The 22,251-nt window shown below is 50.2% G+C and overlaps 1 protein-coding gene across 3 annotated transcripts in view; it reads right to left on the bottom strand.

Moving 5' to 3' along the window:
• Window positions 1-22,251, bottom strand: part of BTBD9 (BTB domain containing 9) — a 345,479-nt gene that overhangs the window by 4,424 nt on the left and 318,804 nt on the right. For all 3 annotated transcript variants that reach the window (XM_072945104.1, XM_072945106.1, XM_072945105.1), the window contains exon 10: window positions 9,295-9,373. In XM_072945104.1, the coding sequence (XP_072801205.1) occupies window positions 9,295-9,373 (79 nt within the window). The remainder of the gene's footprint in view (window positions 1-9,294; window positions 9,374-22,251) is intronic.

Raw genomic sequence — 22,251 nt, 5'->3', positions numbered from 1 at the left:
GGGGAAATGGGGAGCCCCCAGAAGTCCCAGCTGCCAGCTGCCTGGCTGAGCCCCCCACAGCCAGACACAAGAAACCAGGGCTGTGCTTCAGGCTGGGACCCCAGCGTCCCAAGGGTGTCACTAAGGGACCAATTAACCTTGATGTGGGTTCTGTGAGCATCTCCAGAGCCAAGCAGGCTCTGCCAACTCAAAGGCAATGCACAGGAGACAGCTTTATAAGCCAAGACGGTGTGGTAAAGATCCCAAGTGAAAAAGGGTGTTTTACAAATGGAAAGGGGTAAGGCCTGGAGTCAATGAGGAGGTAGTGTGTGCAGTGGGGCAAAGTGAGCAGGCTAAGGCCTGCAAGTCGGGAAAGGATCGGCGCCTCCACGTGCTGGCACAGAGGACAGGAGGAGGTAACATACACAGCAGGCGTGGCTAGAGGAGCCAAAGGTGTGAGTAGGGTTCAGGGATCAGGCAGTCTCAGCATGGCACAAGGCACCTCCTGCACCCCCTCTGGTGAGTCCTCGCCCCTCAGAAGGGCACCCTACCCCGTGGGGACAGACAGGAATGGCCAGGCAGGGTGCAGAGGAGGGGTCCCTGGTCAGCCGGCAGAGTAGGGGATGCTTCCTGAGCTGAGTCAGGAGGGATGAGGCAGCCAAGCAGGACTGGTCAGAGGGAACCTCGGTGTAGAAGGAAGGGGACCACTGTGGGCTCTCCAGTGGGGAAAGGGGACAGCAGAGGCAAGAGGCCTCGCCCAGAGGACTCAGCGAGGGCCTGGCCAGGACCTGGGCAGAAAGCCAGGGTCTCTAGACGGAGGAGACACTAAAAAATAAGTATTTCTTGAATTAAAAACATTACAAGGAGTGCACTTGTATGACAAATAATACAAGTGTCACGAGAAAGAAAGTAGACAGTAACAAACCCTTAAACTTGAAATCCCCCGAGACAGAACATAGTGATTTGGGACAAACAGGAAAGAATCATTTTTAAAGGAAACCCAACAGATTCTAGTAACAGTCTCGGGAGGACACAGGAGAGGAAAGGGTCTCAGTGCCTCTAAGGGTTCTCGGAACATGGCGGCTGGCAGACTGCAGCGCCACAGAGGTGGCGGCAGTGGGCTCCCCGCGGGCCCCAGGCTCAGCCAAGTACCGGGACTCATCTTCAGCTCCTTTCACGGCTCTTACTTAAACCTCAACGACCTCACTGAGCACACACACTGGCCGTGCACTGGACCACGCAGTGCCTGCCGTCTGGACCTCCCAGTCAAGCAGGAGAGAGGGTGCTGACTTTTCTGCGACTAGAGGGACACAGCCCAAGGTCACAGAGTTGTGAGTGGGATTCAACCTCATTCTGTGGAGGGTGGGGCAGCTCCAGGGCCTGTGCCCTCTCGGTATCGGGACACCTTCTCACACAGACAACATCACAGGAATTGATCAGGAACACGACAGTGTGTGAAAATTAATTTTCCCTAGAAGGGAGAGGGTATGGAAGGTTAGAGTATAAGGTATACATAAACTAGGCCTTGAAGACAGGGCGGGAGTGGCCTTCCAGGCAGAAGGGACAAGGGAGGACTCCCAGATAAAGGCCTGGGGCCTCACTCTCCCTTCTGTAGCTTCTGTAGAACAAGGGGCCAGTTTAGCTGTTGCCAATAATCCAACCCACCAGCCTCCAGTCTAATGTGGCAGCGGTGCAAAACTAAAACCCAGCCAGGTCCTGGGCCGCTGCAGACGCAAAGACATGTCGTGGTGCCTGCACCTCACCAACAGCATCCCGTGCAGGCTGGGGCTCCCTCCCTCAGCCCCTGGGCTGTGCACCCACCACCACTGGGCATCCAGAGAGGGGCCTGTCCTGGGGAAACTGGCTCCTTCACTGGGGCCAAGTGTCCGGCTGACCTGCAGAGGTACACAGGAACAGAGGTTGGGACGCCTCTGCTCTTTTCACACAGACACTGAGAGGAGTCTCTGCCATGCGGGGCAAGTCCTAGGGATGCGCCACCTATCCCACCGCACCCCCAAGCTCCTCTCCCCACCCCACGCCTCCAGGCCTCCACTGGGTAGAACAGCCAGGCCCTGAGTTTCTCTTCGTGCAGAAGCTTGTGGGATTCAATTTCTTTTCTCTGAACCGTTCCTAGACTGCAATACCCCTTGGAAAGGATGTGACCAAAAGTGAATGAGGCATACAGGGCAGAGTCACACTACTGATTTATGCAAAACCATTACCCCAGCCGCCGCATCATTTTCCCTTCCCCTTTTCGGCAATCATGTATCCCATTAGCCTGTTTGATTGCCGCTGCTCACAAAGGGGCACCTTCGCTGAACTAGCTTCAGTGGCCTCTGGATCTGTCCCCCGAGAGGGGCCAGCTAATTTGGAATGTAGTCGTGCACACGGCACCAACACAGCCAGAGTCATCGTCCACGGGTCCTTGTGTAGCGGCTGTTTATCATCGCTTTGCCTTTCCTCTCTGGGAGCCCTGATTCGTGACGTGTTTGAGACAGCCTGGGGTGCTCTCTCCTCCATGAAGCCGGGAAAGATGTACACAAGTGCGCGGCCCCTCCTCGGCAAGCGGGCTGATGGCGTGGCTGGCCGCCGTCTGCGCCTCTCACCGGAGGGATTCCCCAAGCACTGTTGGTTCAACGTTCTCTTCTCGGTTTTGAAAAGCAGAGACGCCTCTGCTAATTTTCCCAAGTTGGCCTAAGAGTCCTCTGTGAACTGTAGCAGACATCAGAAAAATTTAATAAATGTTGATCAATGACTGTACCTTGCTTTTCTGGTTTCTCCTGAGTAATTTTCAGACTGCTTTCATGCCAACCAATACAAATAGGATTTCTGAGTTCAGCTTTCAACTTACATTTACAAGGTGATGTATCTTTATAAAATAGATACCTACTCTCAGTGATATCTGCCTGTAAGTCAGACACAAAGACACGGCTTCTGAATTATGCCACCCCGAAGACTTCCTCTTCTCTCTCACAGTGACTGGTCCGGCCCCATCACACACACTCAGCGCTCGGCAAACAGTGAGCCCGATGATGGTGACAGTTAACATTTTTCTTACACTCATCTCAAGAGCAGACGTTATGAGTCCATCTACAGACTGCAGAGATGTTTTATTTTTGTTCTTTTAAAAGTGAAGACCAAGTATTTCCAACAAAACATCTCTTTAAAACCAAAATTTCACATCAGTACATCTGAAGAGCCCAAAACACAGTTTTCATTAGGGAACTCGTTTCACAGGGAGACATTTCCACTTTGTGAGCAACTTTTCAGCACTGCTCAGGGGTGACAGGATACCCCAAGATCTTGTACAAGTATTTACTCTGAGTAGGTGGGAGTAAGCTTCTTGATGACACTGCTTATATAGGGCAACAGTTTTTTTAACTTTCCAATGTCACTTTCCCATCTTTATGTAGGCCAGGACACCCACAAATAATTGGAACTCCACTGCTTGGAAGGTTCTAGGAAAAAACCCTTTCCAAAATATACCACCCCTGGGAGCCCTGGAATTCCTGACTGCCATTTTTTTGTACATACACACTCCAGAGTTCCGGGGACAGGGATTCATTTTCTTGTCTTAATTAATTTGGCCCTAAAGTGTTAGAAGTATCTTTTTATTTTTGAAAAACCAAGAAACAAGAAAAGGAGAGATGTTCTGGCTCCAGGTAGAACGTGGCAGAAGTGGCCTCACCAGGGCCCCTGCTCTCCCTGCAAGGTCGCACGGGTGGCCCCACTGCCCAGGTAGCTCTTCACTTCATCCAGGAGACATGCCTGCCTTTTCTTAAAGAACTCCAGCTGCATGGAGGTTTCAGACCTAACTCCCATCTCTAGCTCAGCAGTGGGACACAGCTGGAGATCACATCTCCACCCATCTCGCTGCCCCCTGGCTCCCAGGCCTCACCTGCTCAGGTGCTGTGGGCACCTTCTCCCAGGCCCGTTGTCTGGTGCAGAATTGCTGCTGCTCCACTACGACCGGTGCAAGGACAAGTTCTCTCTCCCTGGCAGAAGTGGGAGTCTGAGGGCTGGACGTGGGTCTCTCTCCGACGGCCTGTCCATTTTGCTCCGTATCTTTCTAAGTCTCTGCCACTGGGCTGTTTGCTTCAGTTCTGGTGCCAACCGACTGGGAAATCTGGTCTTGGGAGTCAGTGTACGTCTGCTCTGAGCACCTCTGGGGTCAGAGGACGTTCTCTGGAGGATGTTGTTGGGGAATCCTCGGGAGTCTGAGAGGGAGTGACCAAACTTGGGGTGGTGGGAGACAATTATCACCAGGCCAGGAGGAGCTATTTTTTTTTTTTAAGTCTGTTTCTCTTTTTGTTTTTTTGCCTTCACTGGAGACTCGTGTTGCTATGGGAACGAGGATAGCACTGGGAGCCCACAGCCACTCACCGGACTGTCGGAACCTGTAAAAAAAATTCTGCCTCACTCCAGGCTCCGTGCTGAGTGGTCCTAGAGGGCAGCTCAAGCAGCCACTTACAGACCTTCTGTCCTGCTGGTGCCGGCTGTGCAGACCCTCCTGCAGCAGTTCACGGCTGACTCCCACTGCCCACACTACGAGCCCAGAGCATTTGGGAGGATCGGCAACCCCCACCCTCTCGAATGCCACACAGCTCAGCCTCAGTCCTGTCTGCCCGTCCCAAAGGGCCGGGATCACTTGATCCACTTCATGGATGAGAAAACCCCTCCTTGGGACCATCCACATTAGCCGTCACTGCCTCTGTTCACTCCACCACGTGTGGTCCTCACCAGCGAACGCCCTCCCCAACGTCCCCAAAATTAGGGTGCTCTTCACTTGGATGATTTCTACCAGGCAGTGAAGCTGCATCCCTCCTGAGGAAGGACGCTGTCTCAACTTCTCTCCTGGATCCAGCCCGGGATGGTTGAGCAAAGGCTGCCCACAGGAAACATCTGCCCATCACCATCTGACCTGGTGACTGGGCCAGGGCAGAGCTGGGCTCATCTCTGTGGCTTTACTGTCCATTCTGGAAGACAGAGTAGTCTGGATGTTAAGAGCCAAGCTGCCTGCATTCAAGTCTTGGCTCTGCCATTCGCAAATGGAATGCAAATCACTTAACATCATTCAGCTTTGGTTTCCTCATCAACTTATCCCTTTCTCTTAAAACAGAACTTTCTACTGTGAAAACCATACAGTAAAAGGTGCATGAAATACAAACGTACAGTTTGCTGAATAACTATATAGTGAATGCCACATACACTGCACTCCAGTCAAGAACCAGAAACACCACTGGCACCCTCTGGTCCCTTCCAGATCTGTTATAATGGTAATAAAAGTTATTATTATAAGGGTCCTAAACTAGGAGATGCTTAAGTATCTGGCACACATACTTTCCCATTTACAAAAGCTTCTGGTTTAGAAAACTCCTCAGTGTGACTACAGAAAGTCGTCTTGGGATACCATGGTCTCTCGATGATGAGTAATTTTCACTAAATCTTTTCCTTTTTTGGCTGCCTGATGAGGAGAGGAAGCGATGGATGGATGAACCGAATGATACATTCACTCATTCAGCCAACAGGTGCTCTATGCTCACAGCTCCGGCCTGAGGCAGGGCCAGGGAGACAAAGACAAATACAACATGGCCTCTCTCCTCAGCCACATCAATTCATACATAAATGGAGCCCGGAGAGCTGCCTACAGCCTGTCAATACTGTCCTCAGTGTCTGTTGTTGACGCAGCACAGCTGTCATGTGGGTCCTCGTGAGCGGACCCCGTCTTTCTAGGTTGCAGAAAGTTGCTTTTCTATGGTCGTCTTAACGTCTGGGGCTGCCTGTGCTCCTGAGGTCTCTGCCTCCTGAAAAGTCACTCCAGAACCTGTTCTCCAACCCAGGTTTTTATAAAAGCCATAAAAAGAAACAGGCGTAACTTCTATTTTTTTTTAATAACTGATGGATTGTCATAGGTCCACAGACAGATCTCCTTTGGACCCAGCCTGACTGCTTTAAGGACGGAGCAGTGTGCCTTTGCTGCTCTGCTACGACAATTAGTGAAATGAAAATGAAGGGTCTGCAAGACGTGCTACTTCGGAACCAGCGCGGCACAGTCATGAGTAGAAACTTCAGATCCGACAGGGCATCTGTTGGCTTGTCGACAAGACCTTGTTTCTAACCTCTTTCAGACAGGAGAGCTTAGGAGGGGAACAACGTCTGCCTCCTGAGTAGCTCAGAGTCCATTAGCAGTTGGGGCAGGTGGGCCGGAAACACACGATCACTACGGTGGCGACTGAGACCATCAAGTGACGGAGCAAACAGTCCAAAAGAGACCTTTTTGGCTCCAGGTACTGGGAGAATCAGACGAATGAAAACAACTGAAGGAGAGAGGTTGGAGGCGGATGAGCTGCAGGACAGACTGACAAGTGGTTACCGTCGAGCGTGAAGTGGGAGAGGAGGATGGAGACAAGACCCTGTGAGTGGGCTGGAGGTGGGGAGATGCGCATCCAAGGGCAGAGTAGAGAAGCAGATGTGCGAGAACCACGCCTACACGGGGACTCAGAGCAGAGAGGAGGAGCAGGGCGACAAACACCCTGGTGGGAAATGAAAGGAAAATGTTCTAAGTGAGAAAAATGACCTGGACAATGCTGAGCACACAAGGAGCAAGAGGTCACTGGGGCAAGTGGTGGAGCCTTTAAAAGGTAAACACTGGGGGAATTTATTGACAGAAGTTGTAAACATAGCTAGGAAATTAAATGAATTCATCGCCCTGGTGCTCACAAAGGAAGATGAGAGACAGATGCCAGGAGCAGGCATGCACTGCCCGGAGGAGAGGGAAGGAACGCTGTGGGAAAGTAGGAGCCAAGGTACTGGAACATCCACAGACCCCACGGCTGCTCACCTGAGAGCTGGCCCTGACCCTGGCGGAGGGAAATGGGGGAATCAGCCGCAGCACAGACGCTCAGCCTGCGTGCAGGCAGGCTTGGCCGACCAGAGCAAGACAGACGCATGCCTACCTCGGGCAAGAAACCCCAACTGGTTTCAGCTCTGCCTGCTGCTCTTCACCAGCAGCTGGGACCTCTGCAGGTGGGGGCATCTCCCGCTGCCACAGTCACAGAGCTGCCAGCAGCCCTGGCCATGTACACAAGAAGCAGGACACTTTCCACCCAAACAGACGCACCCATCTCTTCTGAATGCTCAGCTCCCTGCCTCACAGGTGCTGCACTTTGTCCACCACACCCTGCTCTCACCCCCATGCTCTGGATGGGGCCGCACTTGCAGGAAACAGTCTCACCTGGGAGATGTGGCCAGAGTTCATTCACCCACACTTCTCTTGCTGCTACCCGCATAGGCCATCCTACCTTTTCGTGCTAAAAACCAATTCCATCTATGCCTCTTGAAATCTGCAGTCTTTGGGTGGGTATCTAACAGTAAACAGGTCCTGGCTCTGACTAAATGCAGGACACTGATGTCACCTGGCAAACAAGCAGACACAGACTGAAGAAATCCTGCCTCCCCTCCACGGTGAGGAAGAGATGCCCTGACCCCTATTTTCTTACTGTGCGGTTCTGGCTCCTAGGGGACTCGGACCCAGGGGTGCTCTCTCTGGCTGTCTGTGCCATCGCGGGTCTCCTCCAGGGCTGCCTCCCCCAGGTGTCCTGCCCGACCAACCTCTGTCACCCTCCTTCCCTTCACCTCTGACTTCACACCACCTCAGACACATTCCTGCTGCTCTCTCAGCTGGGGGTGTGGCACCCAGAGCCCAGTATTCTGAATAAACAATGTTCTCTTTGAGGGTCTGCTACATTCCTGATGCCCAGAAATTCGACTCCTGTGAGCCCTGTTTGCTCTGAGAATGACTCAGTTTATGGAGCTTGCATTATGATCCTGGTCATTACTTATTTTATGATTTGGGATGTTTCTTCTTCAAAAAGCAAGAAAAAAAGCTTTCCCTTTTCTCTCCTGACCTGTCACAGGGTTTGCATTTGCTCTTTGATGCCACACTCCCTCAGGAAGCTCCTTAGATCAGGGCAGAACCCCTCGGGCACTCAGGGCCCTATCCTGTGATTCCACGTGGGACTCACACCAGACCCTGATCCTCCTGCGAATGTGCCAGGCCCCAACTGGGAGTGGAGGGTGGCAGGGGTCACGGGGCAGCTGAGCAGCAGGAGGCCAGGCAGATCCAGGAACCAGGGCTCAGGGGGTAGGTGGTTGAGAACCCATCCTGGGAAGGAGAGAAGGAGCAGACACTGGCCGGCAGGAGAACCGAGGTTCCCAGCCCCTGGTGGGAAGCCCCTAGTGGATGCTTCCCTGTTCCCTGGGGCTCCCTTTACAAAAGAAGATTCAAAGGTAAAATGACTAAGAATTTCAAGAGGATGCTGGGTAGCATTAAATCCCAAGCAGAGAGCCCCCTTCTGGGTGCAGAACCTAACATAGTGGCCCTATGACATGCCCAGGACACTGATCCTATACAGATCTGAGAAAGTTCACATGAAGGTGAAATTCCAGGATAGCTACTATTTTTATGCCTTTCATTCACCTCTTGAGCTTCAACCTTACTGTTTCTACAACTGCTGTCTTTAACCAGCGGTCAGTCCTTCAGAGGTGCATGCCAAGCACATGTGATGGTGCAAAAGCAAGAGAGTGATGAGCAGACAGGGCCAGCAGCAGACACCAACTCCTCCCCACCAGGGCTTGCTCAACGATGCCTGAGGAACATTTCTCTGGAGAAAACAGCATGTTTGAGGCCAGGAACCTCACCTGCCTGGTGCCCTGACCATGGGCGCCCAAAATGGGGGAGAACCACCCACCCATTCTTTCCCTGTGAAACTCAAAGGTGAAGGAACATCTACCAATAGCATGGTCCACTGGAAAGGCTGCCTGCCGGGAATCCAGGCCAGGCCCCAGAGGGAAGAACAGGCCTGGAAGAAAGAGGCTTGCTCATCAACAGCCATGTGCAGGCTGGCACAGGACTGGGTAGACGGACAGAGAAAACGCAGCCGTGCACCTGGGCCGCCCTGTGGGGCTGGGTTCCTTGCACACCACGCTCAGAGGGCCCAGGGACCACTGACACGGCTGGCGTTCGGGAGGGGAGAGGACGGAGGACAGGGCGCCTGACCTCTCAAGGTCTCTGCAGCCGCCACCTCCACAGAGAGGCTGCTAGGAGGAAGCAAACCCACAGGAGCTGGCTTCCACTCTCCTCGAAGAGACATCCAGAAATGATATCGACGTCCCCACCCTGCAGGCGCGGGACTTCCTTCTGTAGCTGTGTGGGCTGCAGGCCCTTCGCGGGAGAACAAGCACCCCCCTTACCTGGGGGCGGCGTTCACCTGCACATCAGCAGGTATCACACGCCCGTCCAGAACAGGGCCTTACCTCATTTGCCGTGTTGTGTGTCCCAACGATCCGGATGAAGGAGGCCGGCTGTCTTTCAAAAGCTACTGACTGCCAGGACCTGTGAGGAGAAGCACAGCATTGCCGGTTGACACCGTCCAGTGAAGCCTGCGGACAGCGGGGCACGGAGCCGGGTTCCGGGGCGGGGCCGCCTCCCGCGAGGAGGGGAGCCAGCAGCGCCCGCCCGGACCCCGCAGTCCCACCACACAAGGTGCCCTGCCCTCTGTGAGGGCCACCTGGGACTTTTATAAAGCTGGCGGTGAACAAGCAGGAAGGGCAGACGGCGGGCACGGCCGGCGAGGCGGGCTCCGCGACTCCCCTGGAAGCTTCTGGGCGGAAGCGGGCGCGGGGCCCCTCGCCGCGTGTGAGCGCCAGGCTCCCCGGTCTGGGGAAGAAGAGGCGGTTTCTCCACAGGCTTCCCGCCACCCCTCTTTCCCGTTCCCAAATGCACCCCAAACGGTTTGTTCTCTGGACCGGCCAGTCTGTGGGTGGGTTCAAAAGCAGCTGCAGTATTTTAAAAGCCATTCCTCATGGATCAGCAGGCGCTGGGCCAGCTCGGGCCTCAAAGCGCCCTGAGAGGAGGCCTGCTCCCGGCTCCTCAGAGGCTCGGGAAGCGCGGCACCCACAACAGTGAACGTCCTACTTTCACGACACACTGAGGACCTCACAGTTGTTTCCACCCTCCTCTGCTCGCACAGTGGAAATGCCAGCTGCCGGGAAGCTGTTTCCTGTAATTGTCTAACTACCCAGCAATGCTGCGAAGAAAATACACATATTTGTGCTTTGTTTGTCCCTCTTTGCTTTCAGGTGTTCCATCCTCTCTCTCACTCCCAGACTCCCACTGAGACTGACTGACTGCTGCCTGGACACCAGGCCCCTTCAGGTCATTAAAAAGTGATTACCATCCTGTGTGCAAAGTCTGTGCCTCTGGATGCAGTTTTCTGGAAACAGTGTAAGAAAAATCACTCTTTGTTAAAAGGCTATTATTCACACATGCAGTTGATGCCATCTGAGCATCTCCAGGGCCTGCACTCCTGGCTCATTTTCTTAGTGGGGGACTGTTTTGCTCTGACCATCTCCAGGTCCAGGCAGCTCTCTTGGAAAATCTGCTGGGTGGGATGCAGCCTGTGGGCCAGGGTGAGGCTATGAGGATGGCCCTGTGGGGCCTCAGCTCTGGGCCTGAGCTCCCACAGACCTCTGGGTCACTGCTGAGCTAAACAGTGTGACTGTCCGCAGACTCGCATCCTTTCCGCAGGAGGTCAGAGGAAGCTAGGGGTCCACACTGCATGGGGATCAGAGTCCCATTCCCGCTCCTACTGGAAGCAACAGCACACACCCAAGCTGTCCACCCTGCTTCTCAGACCACCCCTCTAGGAAAGGAGAATAGAACGAGGGCAAGTGACCACAGCCGGTGACGACAATTAGGTTCAAGCCAGTTTCACAAAAAGGATCCAGGGGGGTGGGGGGTGGGAGTGGAGGAGGCAGAGTAAAGATTTTTCCTTCTTAGCTCTCTAGTCCTATGCTTATCAAAAAACATCGACGAGTGCTCGTGGTCCTCGACAGCAAGCTTAGGGCTCAAGGTTGCAGACAGGCCTGGAACCATGCGTTGTGTGGACGACCCTCCTCCCTCTGCAGTGTGGAGTGGACACCGGGGCCAGGAAGGGGTGAGGGCTCGCCAGGCAGAGCTTGGACCTGGAACCTGGGTCTCCCTTTTCTCACCACCTCCCCCTCAGCCCATCTCCCCACCCTGGCCTCCTCCGGCGGTGGGCTCAGGCTGTGGCACCAGCGCCCCTGCTTGTGCTTGAGGAAGCAAGGCTGCCAGGGCAGCAGCCGAAGCAGGAGGGAGCATCTGTGGAGTAATAAGATCAGAAGGCCTCAATTTAATACCAGTCCTCTATTACACTGCATTAATATATAATCACATTAGAGTTCATTTTCCCTAACACAGCCTGAGAGTTGAATAGATGATTTCATTTTCAGCAAACTGGATATCAACCCTAAGACCAGAGTATGAGTAGGAAGGGAAGCTGGTTAGGATGAGGTAATGAGCATCTCTCTTCACCAAGTACCAGGCTCCATTCCCCCTGAACTTCTGCAAAACAACTTTCAATGCTGCCCAGTGGGAAAATGATAAGGTGGAATCAGGATAATCACTGTCACGTTGGAGCCACATGTCACGTAATCACGGGGCAACCCGAGGAGGCTGCCCCAGCCGATACTCCACAAGGCCAGGAAAGCGGCACCATCACTTACTCTACACAAAAGCTCAACTGCCACTTTGATTGAGCTTACTGACAGCTGTCTCAACATTCCTACTCGCCAAGGGCTCTGAATCTCTTCTTTAGCAGGCGACACCCCCCGGAAGACAAGAGAGCAACAGGGGCATGGCGCACACGGTTCAGAGCCAGGACTCTGCCAGGAGGATGTGTCTGAGCAAGAACAACGTTGGGGTGTCAAAAAATGTGTGGCCTTTGCTCTGAGCACTTGCCCCAAACACAGAAAAGCCCACATGGGATTGAAGTCCCAACCCTGGCACTACTGGCCGGCTCTCCTGTGGACAAATCACATCCCTCCCCTGAGCTGCAGTTTCCTCGGATGTCCAGTGCTGAAAGAAATGCACTGGACTTCCTTAGTTACAGAAATGCATCTAGAATGCGGTCCCAATTATGTCAGATTGTATCTGTACACATGTGTATTCAGAGAGATGTCTATAAGAACATTTGCCGACGTGCTGATCATGAGTTTAGCTTTGGATGGAGGGATTTCAAGAGATATTAACTGTATTTTTGCACTTTTCTGTATTGTTTGAATTTCGTAGAATATAGCCGTAAACATTAGAAAAAAGTACCTGTATCTTGCCTACTGCCCGAGGCTTTAATACAGATCACATGGCATGAGGCGAGTGAAGATGCCAGTGGTGTATCGTCACGTAAAACATCCCCATCCCCAGTTGAGAGGCTTACTGGGTGGCAGTCAGATCGCAGCATTTTTTTTTTTAATTTTAGGGGGATTTCAACAATTTTTTTTATTAAAGTATAGTCAGTTTACAATGTGTTAATTTCTGGTGTACAGCATAGTGATTCAGTTATACATATGAATATATTCTTTTCATATTCTTATCCATTATAGGCTATTACTAGGTATTGAATAGAGTTCCCTGTGCTATACAGTAGGAACTTTATGTTTATCTATTCTTTATGTAGTAGTTAGTATCTACAAATCCCAAACTCCCAATTTATCCCTCCGCAACCACAATTTTGTTTTCTATGTCTGTGAGTCTGTTTCTGTTTTGTAAATAAGTCCATTTCAGACAGCAGGTGTTAACCGTAGCCTTTCGTGAACCAGAGAGAGGGCGGCACAGTGGTCGACAGCACAGCTCTAGAACCAGGCCTGGGTTTGGATTTTTACCAGCTCCGTGACCTTAGGCAAGCTGCTTAACCTTTCTAGGCTTCAGTCTCTTCTCTATAAACAGAGGATAATAAATATAACTATCTAAAATTTGTGTGTATGAAGATTAAGTACACTAACAAACGTAAAACACCTGAACAGTGCTGGCACATACTAGCTTCTAAGACAGCCAGCTGCTACCGTTACTACAACTGTAATTACCAGTCAGCCACATGACCCTGGATGAGACACACTGCTTCCCCGGGCCCCACCTGCGAGTCACTGAGTTTGATGGTATATGATTTGGTGACTTCTGCAGAGGTTCCCAGGGAGACCCACCACACTCCCATCAGCACCATTTCTTGGAGGCAGACAAGGTAGCTGGGGTTTTGAAGGAATTAACTAAGTATTTGTTGAATACACTCTTGAGCTTGGTACCTGCTGGGCGTTACGGGTGATCCCTGTATGGGGAAGTGCTTGCCCTTAAGAAGTTGATGATCTCTCTGGGGAGATCAGCTATCATTCCGGGAACTAATCAGAGACAATGCAAACAGCACTGTGGTCCTAACTCACAAACTGGTGGTGTTCCAAAACTTCTCTGGTAATTGGCTGTTTGAAACCTGGAAGCAATTTTTCCAGAGAAATAAAGCCATAAATTTTGATTGGGTTCCCAGGCCCATCCATAAAACCCAATTTAACCCATAATGAGGCTGAAATACCATGTATATGAAATTTAAAAAAGGAAGGGAAAAATGATGTTGTTGCCATAGCAGTAATTAAACAAGCCAGAAAAAAACAAGTGATTTAAAACAATCTCTCTAAAAGCTGCTGCTTGAGGAATGAGGATTAAGTACCGTTAATACATGTAAAATCCCGGGGCTATAGCTGGAATATGGTCGGTGGTGTGTTAATAAGGAGAGTGAACAAAGGGGCCAAGAACCGTCCTCCTAAGAGTCTCTTCCACCTACAGGCCACCGTGTGCTTTACAAACTGCTTCACAATCACGCACAGTCCAGCTCATTCAGTTCCCAACACAATTTGTGAGGTAGGTAGGTAGCCAACTGGAATCCTATTTCAGAGGCGAGGACGTTGAGGCAGAAAGACAAGTAATCTAACAACATCCGAGCCACCAGGTGTAGAGTTGACAACAGAAGCCAGATGTACTTAGTGTTAGTCTGTGCTCCTTCCTCCAAAGGGCACAAGAAACTTCCCAACAGCTGAGAGGCTAGGGCACTGACCTTTCACTGTCACCTGGGCCCCTAGCACTCCAACACCTCGCACCTCACTTATGAGCTGGTGTCATGACTCTGGGCCGGAGAGCACACCCAGGAGTGGATCACAAGCTGAGCTCAGGAAAATGATAGTTCCCTGAAGTCTCAGGTTCCCATGTGAAAGGGGATGGTCATAGTCCAGCACTTACCGTTTGGGGCTGTGAGGATGCAATGAGAAAACAGAAAGGGCTTAGCGCGTGGTAACAGCACAGAAGTGTTGGCTACTTATATCTTTACATTCACACACATGGAAAATGGGGGAAGAGAAGAGGCCCGGCAGGTGCTCCCTCTGTCCACACAGATCAGTACAGAGAGGCCTAAGACACGTACACACACACCCCTGTGCACACATGACTCGTGAACATATACATGCTTGTGAAATACTTATTAAATATCCTGGAAGGAGATACGCTGAACTCATGAAGTTGGCTGTTTCTGAGGAGAGGGAGAAGTGTGGGGGTTTGCTGATACTTCAACGCCAACCGGAATGTTTTATTTCTTTGATTTAAATAAAAAAGACTTAAAAATGCCGTGAAAAAATTAACTACAGTCAATTCTGGGGATGAGCATGTGAGTGAATGTTATATTTTATTCTTCTTTTACATTTTAAACAGTTCTTTAAGTAAATAAAAAGAAAGAGAAGAAAGGGATTAAAATGGTGTCTGTGTTTATGTGAGAGAGAATTAGCCAGAGGTGGGCCAACTATAAACAGCAAACACAGAAATTAGGGGAAAGGCGGAGGCAGTCCCTCTGTGGGGGTGGGGGTCTGCCATGTGGTTTCGGGGTCTCTGGACACTGCGTCTTTGTGGGAAGCAAGCAGAGGACCGGAGAGTTGCCAGTGGGGAGGGTGCAGTCGCCATCTGTAAGTGCAGGGTTTGCGTGAGTGGCTCTGGTGATGAGAGTATCACACTGGCCCTAAGGGCTTGGCTGGGAACGACTTTCCATCCTGAGCCTTGCCCTGCCTTCTCTGGGGATCCTGCAGATCCTATGCTAAGGGTACCTGGTCTTTTCAGTTCTGGAAAATTACGTGACTTTGCCGCCTATGCTATAAAAAGAAAGCAAATGTCAGGAATTTTCTGCAGCAGACTTGGTGAACACTGGGGAGATGGCCACGAGTATTTGGCCATGGCCAGACTGGCAGTTAAACATGGCAAAATGAACACATGGGGTAATCCCTCCACTAAAAAGGCAGTAAGGAAATCTAATATATGTTTCATATCAAATATGTGTATTATAATACACACACACACACACACGCACAAAGAAAGCATGAGGAGATGTCACCATCTCTCTGTGCCAACACTTCAGAGAGAAACGCACGGAAAGCAAGTGGATTCATAGTGCAAACTGACTCTAGGAAGGCTTCCTTGAGTCACCAGCCACCTCTGAAGGCAGGGTAGGCAGGGCTGGCTGAAAGCAGGTAAAAGGAGCAGGTAGACTCCCCAACCCCACCCTCCTCCTTCCTGCACAGCGGGGGGGGGGGGCCTTTTCTGCTTCAGCAGGAGACAGGGACTTCACCCTGGAGTCCTTGACCACAGAGGGTCTGGACTGCGGAGGCACCAGAGGTGGGACCCTGCAGGGGCCGAGCGGGAGGAAGCACAGGAAAGGAGTATCAGACGGTGAGACTTCCAGCCCCCTTCCCCCCCGGCTCTCAGGCCACCATGAGCGAGGCTTAACCCCCAGGTAGGAGCCTGGAGCCTGGGGGGTCCCTCTGCAGACCTAGAGACACTGATCTAGCTCCTCTCTGTCCCTCTGTGCTTCCTTCTGTAATTATGTATCAAGTGCTTAATGAAGAAGGCCCTGTTTTAGACTCTGCCTTCAAGAAGCTTACATTCTGGAGGCAGAGAGAGACAAACAATTATGTCAGAGTTAAAGAAGGGTCATGGGGAAAAGTAAAGCAGTGTAAGTAGACAGACAGGGGCCCACTGCCTTAGATAACACATTAAGGAAGTTCTCTGGTACAGGGACGACTGAGCTAAGACCACGTGATGGAGGCAGTGGTTATGCAGACCTGAGGAGCACTTCTGTGAGAAGGAACAGAGGCGGCCAGTGTGCTGGATTTGGATGAGTGGGCAGAGGTCTCCTAACCAAATGCCTAGTCCCTGTCTGATGACCTTGAATGAAATCCATGAACCCGCCCACACACAAAGCTTTTAGCCTCCTTTCTCAGTGCCTAATGCTTAAAGGTAAACAGCCAGTCAGGGATCACCAAAGACTCCAACATGAAACAGAGAGACCAAAAGTAAATAGTAAAGAAAATAACTCAGAGGGTATAGACAGAGTTCAGTACACAGAATTAAACTTCAGAAAAATACTTATCATCAGAAAGGTAAAAGAAAACATTATCACACCTTTGAAATAAGAATCAAATAATGTGAAAAGAAGTATTTGGAGAATAAGAAAACACTCCTGTAAATTGAAACTATGAATTGAAATAAGTAATTCAACAAAACAGAAGCTTAAGTTGAGGAAATTCCCTAGAAAGTCAAACAAAATGATAAAGATAGAAAACAGAAGAAAAAGGATAAGAGAATGAGACAATCAAACCAAGGGGTCCACTGTCCCATTAGCAGGTATTAAAAAAAAAAAAAGAGCTACAAAATTGTCAGAGCAACACAAGGAAATTTCTGAGATGTGAAGGACTTAGAGTTTCTAAGTTAGAGGCCACTGGATGGCCACTACAATAAATGAGAAAACAAAGCATATTATTGAGAAACGTTAACAGATATAAACGTTTTGGAGGGGGAAAAAGAGGTCAATACAAAGATGTGGAAACTAGAATTGTGAGATTTTTCAAAAACAGCCTTGGAAGTTAAGAGATAATGGAACTGTTCCTTTGAAACACTGAGGGAAAAGTTAGTTTCCAACCAGAGGACTATTCCTAGCCAAACTACCAGCCAAGTATAAAGACAGAATAAAGAACTTTCATGTAGGCATAAATCCCCCCCAAAATTTACCTTCTGTGTATTCATGATAAACTACCAGATAATGTGCTCCACCAAAAGATTAAACTAAGGCAAATAAAATTATGAGATCCAGAAAACAGAATCTGACTTGGATCAGAGATGAGGGGGATTCCTAGGACAATGGGAAGGGAGATTCCAGGACGAGAGCTGGTGAGACAGGCCTAGAGAGCAACCAGGGAAGGGGTGGGGTGTGTGGTGCCTCCAAGGGAGTGTCTCAAGGGGAAAAGAAACCAGCGTAATCTATGATTTACCAGATGTGTTTGTTAGACCAGGTTGAGGGAATTTGGGTGGCTCTGATAAAAGTTACGGAGAAGATTCAGTGTAAGTATCCAGACAATGAATGACAGATACATAAAAACTAAGTAACTTTTAACTCCAGCAAAAACAAGTGATAGAAAAAAGAAAGGTAATCACAGCACACTACGTGGCTCAGCTCTGAACAATAGGTTCCAGTCATGCTAAATGTCAAAGAGATAATTGATACAAAGACAGACCGTGGTCTAACAAGACTGGGAGGATGGTTAGAGGAGGAACATAAGTCTGTTTATGAGGGGGAAGGGTAAGGAAGCTAAATCCTTATCTTTCAAAGTAGGAAGACAATAGATAATTCTGGTAACAGAATTAAGAAATAGCTGAATAAGCACATAGTTTAGAAACATGAAGATAAAGACTAAAAGAAAGGTCTATAAGAGATGAGCATGTTTGTCTCAAAATCTGCAAGTCTGACCACACACTATGTTGGACAAGTCAGAGGACACGGGCACTTTCACACCCTGATGGAGGAAGTGGACATGGACGTACCCCCAACCAGCAACACTGTAAAGTACGTACCCCGAGAGCGAGCCAAGTCCGCCTATATATGCTTCAGCTTAGGTGTGCTCCCAGCATGGGAACATTCATGTCTGTAATCATATCTAGTGACACCATGGACTGGGCACATGAAGAGAAGAGCATCTTCCATGACCAGGCGAGCTGGGAGCTCCTGCCTTGTACCAGCCTTGAAACTGGGCCCTGCATGCCCTTCCCGCTGGCTCCCAGCCCAGCACACCCTGTGATCCCCTCACTTGCCCAGATCTCCGAGGCCAGGCTACATGGAAGCCTTGGTTCAGCCTCAGCGACTCATCTGGCATCAGGAGTCAATTCTTTTGTCCAGCATGATGCTTTACTGGACTTTGTGTCTGTCTCACTGCCCTGGCTTATGGGGAACTCTGGGCTTGTGCCAGTCACCCAGTATGTCCCTCCATTCAGCAGCTATTGACTGAGGGTCCTCTATGTGCCAGGCTTAGGGAAAACGGTGCCAAGTTTGTCTAACCTGACTGCGGCCCTGAGGTGGCAGGGAAACAGCTTGTCAGGAGCCACTGGGATTCGTGATCATTTAGTCACATACTGATCAGCCAACTGTTACTGAGATCAAAGGTCACACAGGGGAGGCTCACAGACACATTTTGCTGGTTTACTGAGTATTTTTTTTTAAACTTGAGCTGCCACTTAAAAATTAGATTTTACATAAAAATACAAATTTCTAGTTTCTCTTGAAAACCAGATCTGGCATCCTTGGGTCACTGGGAGACAACACCGGCTGGAGACACAGGTTGGTGCTGAGGTGACTGTGACAGGCCCAGCACTGCTAACCTGTGGTGGTCTCCATCAATCCCCGAGCCTGCCCTGGCCTGCTCTGCTCACTCACATCACCCACTTGGCTCAAGGAGGTGGCCAGGTTTCTACTTCAGCCTTAGCAGGAGCTCAGGCAGTGTTAAAGAGGGGTAAATTAAATTTCTAACTCTGTATAGGAAGCCCAGCAACCTAAAAATTCTCTGGAGATCTAGCAACAGAACTGATACACAAATTATCAGTTAAAAAAAATCTGTCTTCTTGGCCTCGAGACAGGTACAGCTGAGGTTCACTGAAGGATGCTATGCAGTCTTCAGTTGCTGATGCCTGCCTTCCCTGTGGCTAGGTTAGCAGAAGTCTGGTTCTAGCTAGGCCGTGGGTTCTCAACCCTGGCTGCACATCAGAGTAACCTATGGAGCATCTAAACCTTCCAACTCCCATGCCACATCCCAGACCAATTAAAACTCAGACTCTCTGGGGGTGGGTCCTGCGTGTGTTTCATCTGAACTCCTCAGGTGACGTCAGTGTTCGGCCAAGGTGGAGCCCCTTCTTGGGCTAGGGGTGGTTGGTGAGGAGCAGCTTGCTAGGATGACATCTTCTGCCCTAATTATGGTCCAGATCAGCCTTCTCCTAGCTTCCTCCAGCTACCGGCATTTCTGCACCTACAGGCACATTTTACAAGGGGAATTTCAGGCCTCTCTGGTGGATGCTCTTGCCCTTACTGCTCTAACCTGAGCTGGCCTTGGGTTCTACCTTCCCTGCTCACGGCATAATGTTCCCTTTTAGAGAAGTTTCCTCTCAAAGAGAATGTCAAACCCCTCCCGCCAGCTCCTCCTATGAGCTGAGCTGGACGCTTCTGACCCTGTGGCAGCTGCAGAAAGGTGTGTGTCCTGGGACATTTGTGGAGTGTTTGAACGAGTGTATGGGGGAGACAGATGAGCGAGGGGCTACTTCAACACTCAGTGCCCATCCCCAAGCTCCCAGCTCCCACTCTCTGCCGTAGAGCTCCCCTTGATTCCCCTAAGGGGATGCAGTAATTGATGATTAGCATTCCAAAGCTTGGCTTGCATCCTGCTAGCCTGTCATATTTAATTACATTTTAACTATATTCGTCTTCGATAATAGCACGAACATAATTTAGATAATTATCTCTCTCTCTCTCTCTTATTCTCTGACTCTGTCTGTCTCACTTAAGAGCTCCTTGCAACAAAAATCGCTTTCTCGGCTCAAACACATAAACAGACGCTGGGGCCAAGTGCTTTTCTCTCTCTCTTGCAAGCAGCTGTGCTAGCAAGGCAGCAGCTTAGAGTATCATGCAGAAAAAAAAGAAAATTCATGTTTCTTCCTGCCTCTATATTCATGTTTGTACACAACTGGTGGTGGGAGTTGGTGTGGGGGTGGGGTGGATGTGTGCATGTGTGCACACACACACCTGCACCTGGGCAAGAGCTTCTGTGTGGTGTAGAAATTGGGGGCGGCCTAGCAATCAAACGAGAAAGCACTCTCTAGAAAGCACTCTCTGGGTTTGGCATCTCTTTCTTACAAGGTTTAATGGTTTCTCTTGCAAATTTAAACTTTGTTGAAACTTCTAAATGTCTGGCAAGTCTTTTGAAGAGATGTGTTCTTTCTAATAGGGTTTCTGTCACACTTGTATCTTGTAATTAATGACCTTTACCCTTGACTATTATCTGCCTCCTCCAGGAGACTGTCAGGTATGAGAGAGAAAGCTGGGGCTCTTCCAAGGGAAAGTGTGTCTTAAGCAGCCTGCTCCACGATGGCAGGAGTCCCCACAGACCCTCCCAAACACCAGCTGGGTCAGTGGTCCAAGTTCCTGTCCTCACAGCTCCCCACACATCCCCCTCAGGACAAAAAGCACTCTCCAGCAGCCTTTGTTCACTGGTTTTTCTGATGAAGCTGACCAATTTAGCTGAGATTTTAGGTACAAAGATTTTATGCTGAAAGTTCACACTTCTAGGAATATTTTTGAACAAATAAGGAAATAAGAAATAGGCTCAGAAATAGCTACTATCAAGGTACTCTTGCTCAAAGTGTGGAGATTGGGAGCCTGAAAGGGTTTCAGTTCACAAGATACAGTGTGGAAAAGGGGGAGGTCCTCACCCCCAAATTCTCCAGGTTCTATCCTTTTCCTTGGAGTTCTAGAAGGCTAAAATAGAGATGGATTTTGTATAAAAAATTCACTTTGGCTCAACTCTGTCTGATATTGAAGGATTACCCATTAGCTGAAGTTCAGTTACTCATCTTAAGACGAAACTCATTGCTCATACAGTTCTAGGTCCACATCAGAAACAAAAATCCTTTTTTCTCCCTCTGAAGAGTAAACACCACCAAGAAGGCCCTGCACTAGGAGGCAGGGAGAGGCTGAACAGCGTGTTTGTGTAGTTAACAAAGGGACTCTTGCTTCCACATGTGGGAAGCCAGAACTCCTAGCTGTCCCTGGAAATAAACACTCAGAGCAGACTTCAGGAGCCAGGCAGTGTCTACATCAACGTTTTGCCATCACTGGGTTGAATCCACCAACTGCCCATTCTGGTGTGGCTCGGCCCACTAGTGGCTGAGGTACAGAAGGCAGATCGGCAACTTGCCTCTTGCAGTACCTCCTGGCCTCCAAACAAGTTAGAAACCAGCCAACGTGGTGACCAGGAGAGGTGGTGGAGTCCCTTCCTGGGTGATGTCAGAGAGGAGTGCAGGTGTGCCCTTCCTGGAGGTGAGGGCAGTGGGAGAGCTTGGCCAGCCTCTTCTAGAGCAGGGGCGCTCACCACAGGGTAGCGATCTGCCTGGGGCTGTGGATTCACGAGTTGTGACATTCAGGGGACTTGAGAAGGGGTGAGGGGGAACTCGCCTGTCCTCCCTCCTGGCCCTGCACCGGCTCCAAGTCCCTTGACTTGCTCCATGTTGTTCATTAGGGATGTTCCTACTCATGCTGCAATGTGCCTGAAATACAACCACCACCTGGGCCTAAGTCTGCACTGAACGGATGGAGGGGCTGGCAGCTTGGCCACTCTCGGCCAGCAGGCAGCTCTGGGGGCTGCTGGGAGGGCAGATTAGCTTTGCTGTCCCCCAGAGGATTTCCTATCCCCAGCAAGCACAACCCTCAACAGAAGTACTGACTTAGGGGCACTGAATGGCTCCTTTCTGCAGTGAGGCTTGTTGCCTCCAAGGATGACATGGCTTTCTCCTTGGCTCCATGTGACAGCCCAGCGCCGCCCCCTCCCCCCGCCACACATTCCCTCCGACACTCGCGCTGGAAACGTGAGGACGAGGTATGGGAGGGGGCCAATTTTCAAATGTTAAGAATTTGGTGATTTCATTTCCCAGTGTTTTAAATACCAAAAGGATTTAGAACACCATGAGGACTAAGTGCCCCCTGATGTCAGGTTTAATTAAACAAACAAAAAAGGCTGCCCTCATGGAAATTCATGCCAAAAGCCTGTGCAGAACAAAACCTGACCCTGACCTCAGAAACCTACAACAGTACACACAGCGAAGCAAGCCAACGGCCCTCGAGAAGGACCACCAGACATCCTATGAATCAAACCCGACCAATCTCATACCTAAAAATTACACTAAACCCCTGTGGGAATTCCAGATCTGATGACATGCCACATTTGCTCAGCACCTAACACCAGGGAGATATTCAGTAAAAACTTAAAAATAGACCTCTCCCTCTCCAGCCATTAAGGGCT

This window comes from Vicugna pacos, chromosome 20 (assembly GCF_048564905.1).
Source record: "Vicugna pacos chromosome 20, VicPac4, whole genome shotgun sequence".
In the NCBI taxonomy this organism is placed as follows: Eukaryota; Metazoa; Chordata; class Mammalia; order Artiodactyla; family Camelidae; genus Vicugna; species Vicugna pacos.
The sequence above is the reverse complement of the archived record's forward strand: the minus strand, read 5'-3'. Positions and strand labels throughout refer to the sequence as shown.